At 42.5% G+C, this 6,781-nt stretch overlaps 1 protein-coding gene across 1 annotated transcript; it reads left to right on the top strand.

Annotated features, from left to right (window-relative positions):
* The first annotated feature begins 3,016 nt into the window (after positions 1 to 3,016).
* Positions 3,017 to 6,341, top strand: LOC106564735 (uncharacterized). The gene is made up of 3 exons (XM_014131041.2): positions 3,017 to 4,354; positions 4,534 to 4,647; positions 4,792 to 6,341. The coding sequence occupies exons 1-3, from the start codon at positions 3,759 to 3,761 to the stop codon at positions 5,645 to 5,647; spliced, it is 1,566 nt and encodes a 521-aa protein (XP_013986516.2). The 5' UTR covers positions 3,017 to 3,758; the 3' UTR covers positions 5,648 to 6,341.
* Positions 6,342 to 6,781: the final 440 nt, after the last annotated feature.

The raw sequence follows: 6,781 nt of genomic DNA, 5'->3' as shown, positions 1-6,781 counted from the left end.
CCTATTTTTTGTTTTCGAGAAAATGACTAACGAATTTATAAATCGAATGGAGAGCTCTCTTGAAGGTGATTTGCTCACTCCCACTAAGATTTGCTCACTCCCACTTCAATTAGTTTGACCAATTTCCTAATAATGATTTTCTTTCTACAAACTGACACCCGTAACTGTCATTATCTGCAACAATAGTTGAATTTGACGTGATTTATTTCCTGTGTGATACTAACACTGTTAAGCTTATGAGACCTTTTTAGGGTTCTCAAGATTGCCTCCCACCCAGGACCAAACACTTGCCAGCAGCTATTTTTAACCAGAGATTAAGTTCAGAAACAGTGATGCCCTCACCGTTTACAGTAAGTGGACTACTATAGCCCTACAACTATTTTGATCGACATCTTTCTATTTTGAAAATGCTAAAATAAAATAGCTGGAATTACACCTGATATGACTTAGCAGATAAACTTTCTTGCGTCCATGTGCAAACTCTACAGTCATTTTAAATATGGTGCGATTTTCAGAAGTTGCCAGGAGTTGCCAACTTTTTGATGGATTTTAGAGTTAAAGTTATAGTGCAGGTGCAGTGAATTATGGGACAAGCCTACTCCTGGACTAAAAAAGCATTGTCAAGGCAGATCTCATTTGAAAGTGCTTTATTAGTAAATTAATATATACTGCTCAAAAAAATAAAGGGAACACTTAAACAACACAATGTAACTCCAAGTCAATCACACTTCTGTGAAATCAAACTGTCCACTTAGGAAGCAACACTGATTGACAATAAATTTCACATGCTGTTGTGCAAATAGAATAGACAACAGGTGGAAATTATAGGCAATAAGCAAGACACCCCCAATAAAGGAGTGGTTCTGCAGGTGGAGACCACAGACCACTTCTCAGTTCCTATGCTTCCTGGCTGATGTTTTGGTCACTTTTGAATGCTGGCGGTGCTTTCACTCTAGTGGTAGCATGAGACGGAGTCTACAACCCACACAAGTGGCTCAGGTAGTGCAGCTCATCCAGGATGGCACATCAATGCAAGCTGTGGCAAGAAGGTTTGCTGTGTCTGTCAGCGTAGTGTCCAGAGAATGGAGGCGCTACCAGGAGACAGGCCAGTACATCAGGGGACGTGGAGGAGGCCGTAGGAGGGCAACAACCCAGCAGCAGGACTGCTACCTCCGCCTTTGTGCAAGGAGGAGCAGGAGGAGCACTGCCAGAGCCCTGCAAAATGACCTCCAGCAGGCCACAAATGTGCATGTGTCTGCTCAAACGGTCAGAAACAGACTCCATGAGGGTGGTATGAGGGCCCGACGTCCACAGGTGGGGGTTGTGCTTACAGCCCAACACCGTGCAGGACGTTTGGCTTTTGCCAGAGAACACCAAGATTGGCAAATTCGCCACTGGCGCCCTGTGCTCTTCACAGATGAAAGCAGGTTCACACTGAGCATGTGACAGACATGACAGAGTCTGGAGACGCCGTGGAGAACGTTCTGCTGCCTGCAACATCCTCCAGCATGACCGGTTTGGCGGTGGGTCAGTCATGGTGTGGGGTGGCATTTCTTTGGGGGGCCGCACAGCCCTCCATGTGCTCGCCAGAGGTAGCCTGACTACCATTAGGTACTGAGATGAGATCCTCAGACCCCTTGTGAGACCATATGCTGGTGCGGTTGGCCCTGGGTTCCTCCTAATGCAAGACAATGCTAGACCTCATGTGGCTGGAGTGTGTCAGCAGTTCCTGCAAGAGGAAGGCATTGATGCTATGGACTGGCCCGCCCGTTCCCCAGACCTGAATCCAATTGAGCACATCTGGGACATCATGTCTCGCTCCATTCACCAACGCCACGTTGCACCACAGACTGTCCAGGAGTTGGCGGATGCTTTAGTCCAGGTCTGGGAGGAGATCCCTCAGGAGACCATCCACCACCTCATCATGAGCATGCCCAGGCGTTGTAGGGAGGTCATACAGGCACGTGGAGGCCACACACACTACTGAGCCTCATTTTGACTTGTTTTAAGGACATTACATCAAAGTTGGATCAGCCTGTAGTGTGGTTTTCCACTTTAATTTTGAGTGTGACTCCAAATCCAGACCTCCATGGGTTGATAAATTGGATTTCCATTGATTATTTTTGTGTGATTTTGTTGTCAGCACATTCAACTATGTAAAGAAAAAAGTATTTAATAAGATTATTTATTTCATTCAGATCTAGGATGTGTTGTTTAAGTGTTCCCTTTATTTTTTTGAGCAGTGTACTTAATCTGGGTCTGCAGCACATTGAACAATTTCCCAGATCATGATGTAAATCAACCTCCATACAATAAATTGTTGATCAGAATGTTCCTTAAAATGCTACATTTTATAATATACAATGTCATGATTTGACACCTGAGCTGAGACCTGCATAGGAGACTTTGAATTTATCTGAACAATGTTGGCTGTCATGATTTGAAGCTAGAATCCTTAATTGTAACAATAACAAAGCGGTTGCCCGCCTATGTTTTGGCAAAAGCTGAGGGTTGGGCCTGGAGAAATGTAACCACTCAAATTCATAGACAGAGCTATGGATGCAAGGACTGACCATCCATGATATCAAAATAATAGTTATAACCATGTTTTGAGGCTGTACAGTGTTTGTTTACATTTATGTTGTTTACAAACATTGGCATAAAACAAGATAATATTTGGGGTTCTGGTGGGGTACAACAGTTAATCAAAGCTCATCAGGCATATACACTGAGTATACCAAACATTAGGAACACCTTCCTGGTACTGAGTTGACTCCAATGCTTCCCACAGTTGTGTCAAGTTGGCTGGATGTCCTTTCGGTGGTGGACCATTCTTGATATACATGGGAAGCTGTTGAGCGTGAAAAAGCGATCAGCGTTGCAGTTCTTGACACAAAACGGTGCGCCTAGCACCTATTACCATACCCAGTTCAAATGCACTTACATTTTTTTTGTCTTGCCCTTTCACTCTCTGAATGGCACACATACACAATACATATCTCAATTGTCTCAAGGCTTAAAAATCCTTCTTTAACCTGCCTCCTCAACTTTATCTACACTAATCGAAGTGGATTTAACAAGTGACATCAATAAGGGATCATAGCTTTCACCTTGATTCACCTGTTCAGGCGATGTCATGGAAAGAGCAGGTGTTCTTAATGTTTAGTATAATCAGTGTATAAGTTGTATTCTTGAAGAATCAATGGGTATATATATCATTAATTTATAAGTCCAAAAATGTATGTAGCAACTAAGGATTCTAGCTTTAACTTACACTGCTAGAAATATTTGTATTAACATAATAACAATGATAACACAATTACTATTGCTTGTGGTAGCTATGAGCATCTGAGCACCTCGCCCCCTGCTCTCAACAGCATCCCTATTGGCTGAGATTTGACCCGAGCCACAGTGCCTTAGCCCTTAGCAGGGAGTAAAATCCAAATGGCTGAAGATCACAAAGTCTTGGTAGTAAGAAACATTGGTTTGAGGGATATAAAAAGGAATGAAGGTGGAACACATCTCAGACTCATTTATATTGTTTCATTTTAAATAGGTAGCCTAAGTAGACTGAAATTCATCTGCAAGATCCAGCGTATATAGGTATATATTAGTTGATCATTGATATTCTGGGACCAGATCTGTGTAGTAGGTGATTATTAAAGTAGTTTTACTGTACTTATCTTCAATAGAGACCCTGTAAAGTACTTTGAGACAGAAAGCCTTCCTAAACTGCATCTTCTTATTTCTCAGAGGAAATGAGAGAGTTATTGGGCCAATACATCTCAGACACCCTCAGCTATGTCTACACAGTGAAGGAATTCTGTGACAGGCATCCAAGGTGGATCCTGCAGAGAAAGGAGGAACAATCCAAGATGAAGAACATCAAGGAAATGTCAGACAGAAATTATCTTAAATTCAGCCGAGTCTTGAATGCAGAAGTCAAGACCAAGGCATTAGGAGAGTTCACGAAAGACTATCTGACCCAGGTGACTGCAAACCGTAGGGTTAAGGAGCTGGAGAAGGAGCTGGAAGCTGTACTGAAGGACACTCACAATGGGCTGGAGGAGCTGGACTGCTTCATGGATGCTGTGGAGAGGCTGGTGGTCACCTCTCTGTTTGTATTTACTGATGAAAACCGGTTGTGTCCTCTGCCTCAGGGGAGGGAACAAGCAAGTGTCCGAGCTGTCATCACCTCCGCTAGAATGGCCTGTCCTCTCCTCATCCACTTTAAGAGGGACGCTTCAGCCTTCTTTTCCCCATGCCTCCTCAATGTGGAGGTGCTGTACGTGTACTTGGAAAATTACATACACATCTCCGAGAAGCTGTGTGAGAGAATGGGATTGGGAAAAACGTAAGTGGAAATCAGTTAAAATTATTTAACACAATATTCAAATCAAATTATCTATCCTTTTTTTCTCTCTGTATGGTTTCAGACATACCAGTAAGATACTTTATATTATTATGTAACATTATAACAACTTTTGCTGTAGCTGAAAAGTTCTTTATATTGTTTTTTATTATCCTTATTAGAAAAACATTTTGCAGAGAGAAGAATGACAACTTGATGATTGACACCAGCACTGAAGTGAATGAAAAGTCCATGCAGACCATGTTTAACCATTTGTGCCATTTGAGTGATATCAGGTAAACCTTTCCAGTTTTGTTTTATGTTACATTTGCAAATACTAGCTTACTAACACTGAGGGCACACATTTCTGATCATTCATCGATTCCAGCTACATATTTCAATGTCTCTGATGAAAAAGTGGAATATGTTCCTCCTGCTAGGATGAACCAGCACCTCAGACTGACGTTCCTGTTCCAGGAGTCTGCCCTGCGCTTCATTGGTCTGTTCAGTCAGTGCCACTCCAGAATGCTGGACTTTATAAAAGAACTGGAAAGGAGAGCTGGCAAACTAGATATAATGAAGAAATGGGGTTATATCTCCAGTGTGGTAGGCAGTGCAGTGGGGGCAACAGGAGGGGCTCCGACCATCGCAGGCCTTTGTCTTGCCCCTGTTACTGCTGGGCTGTCACTGGGGCTCACCATCGCAGGGAGTGGAATGGGTGAGAGCAGTGGTGTCAACAGTCTAACCACCGGTGTTACAAAGGTGGCGTTTAAAAGCTACCAAAACAAGAAAGCCAATACAATCTTTCAATGTTTCATGGAGGACATGCAAAGACTCCATGGTAGTCTGGAGAAGGTGGCCAGCAACATTTGCCCTTTGGAGCCGAAGGTGGTGGCATTAGTTGTTGGGAAGAATATAGGCAAATGTGCTGCGAGTTTAGGAAAAAAGATCAATGGCATAGTAAAAAATACTTCTGCAATAGAGGCCTTAATGGGAAAAGGCGTGGTTATAGGTGCAGGCAAGGTGGGACTGCAAGAGGGCAAAACATTTGCTGCAGATTTACCTGACATTGGGATGTTGGCCCAAGGCACTCCACTCGCCCTCTCTAGGACATTAAGGCGATGCGCCGTGGCCTCAAATGCCCTATTCATTGGCCTGGACATCATCACTATCTGTAAAGACAGTGTCAGCCTTGCCAAAGGCAGCAAGAGCAAGAGATCCCAGGTCATCCGAGCCAGAGCAGCACTGTGGCGCACAGAGATCGACTCATGTCAGAGGATCCATGACTCACTGTGACGAGGCATCTGGAGGTTAAGAAAGAGTCAGCGAATCCTGGAGAAACCCTTTTACCTTGTGAAGGAGTTTGAAAGTCTAGAGCCGCTTGTGCAGATGGGACTCATGGAGCAGCCTGAGGATGATATAGAAACACTGGTGCAGCCTATGGAGGAGACGAGACTCCTGGGGCAGCCTATGGAGGAGACGAGACTCTTGGGGCAGCCTATGAAGGAGATAGAAAAAGGTCCAAAAGTCGTTAAATTGATTTGCCCTTAAACATGTCACATACTGTACACAGCAGATGTTGAATGATATTATGTGCATGTATTAGCAAAAATACTCAAGCTACTAAGTCTTTGAATTTCACCAAGCGGGCATTGCCATTGGTTAATTGCTTTTCCATAAAAAAATTCCTGTCTCTAGGTTTTTGCGACTGGATGTGGCATTCCGGTATGGTGTTGTTGCTGTTGCTGTTAGCATATGTATGGGCTGAGAACATTTATAAGTAGAAATTGAGAAAATTACGAAGCCAAGACACCTGCCGTTTGGACTGCATTGTTTCCTGTGCATCACTTCCTGTACACCTTAATCGCTTAACATGTAGATTTGAAATGATTACTGTGCATGGTTTTAAAGTTACTTGGACTTGAGAATAGAAGAGAACATATTTTTTTATTAAATGTATTTAAGATTATTAAATTTTTTATTCAAACCACCCCTTTATCTGGGCGGTGTTCATGTTGTCGAATAGTCAGATCTAAATATTCTAAATGTATTATATAGAAGAAACATGCCTCTCTGACATGTCAAATAAAGACTCACTATCTTTCAGAAATAGAATATGACGTAGCTGTTCTACGTCATATTCTAGAACTTGTCACATTGTACATTGATGTAGTGTAACAATTTTAAAATAGTTTCAAAAGAGTTACATCCACATTACATTGTTGTGAAAATCTAATAGGCCTACATAGTTATTTCAACATGGTTATTCTATTTCTGAATTGTATAGGCATGTACTGCCCTCTAGTGTCTTTCAGTGTCTTTTACTCATGTGACATGTCTTGCTGTTATTGTTACTCACTTCAGTTAAGATATGTGCAGATAAAAGTGCATTATTTTCTACTTTAGCAATGTTTAAATATCCATACAGAG

This window comes from Salmo salar, chromosome ssa12 (genome assembly GCF_905237065.1).
Source record: "Salmo salar chromosome ssa12, Ssal_v3.1, whole genome shotgun sequence".
NCBI classification, from domain to species: Eukaryota; Metazoa; Chordata; class Actinopteri; order Salmoniformes; family Salmonidae; genus Salmo; species Salmo salar.
Note: the sequence above shows the minus strand (reverse complement) of the source record. Positions and strands in the feature narration are given on the sequence as shown.

Bases quoted from the DNA above. Each gene is read 5' to 3' on its own strand.
- LOC106564735 (XM_014131041.2), top strand. From the start codon at position 3,759: ATGAGAGAGTTATTGGGCCAATACATCTCAGACACCCTCAGCTATGTC. The intron at 4,355-4,533 runs GTAAGTGGAAAT...TATCCTTATTAG, and splicing joins AGAATGGGATTGGGAAAAAC to AAAAACATTTTGCAGAGAGA. The intron at 4,648-4,791 runs GTAAACCTTTCC...TCCTCCTGCTAG, and splicing joins TGCCATTTGAGTGATATCAG to GATGAACCAGCACCTCAGAC.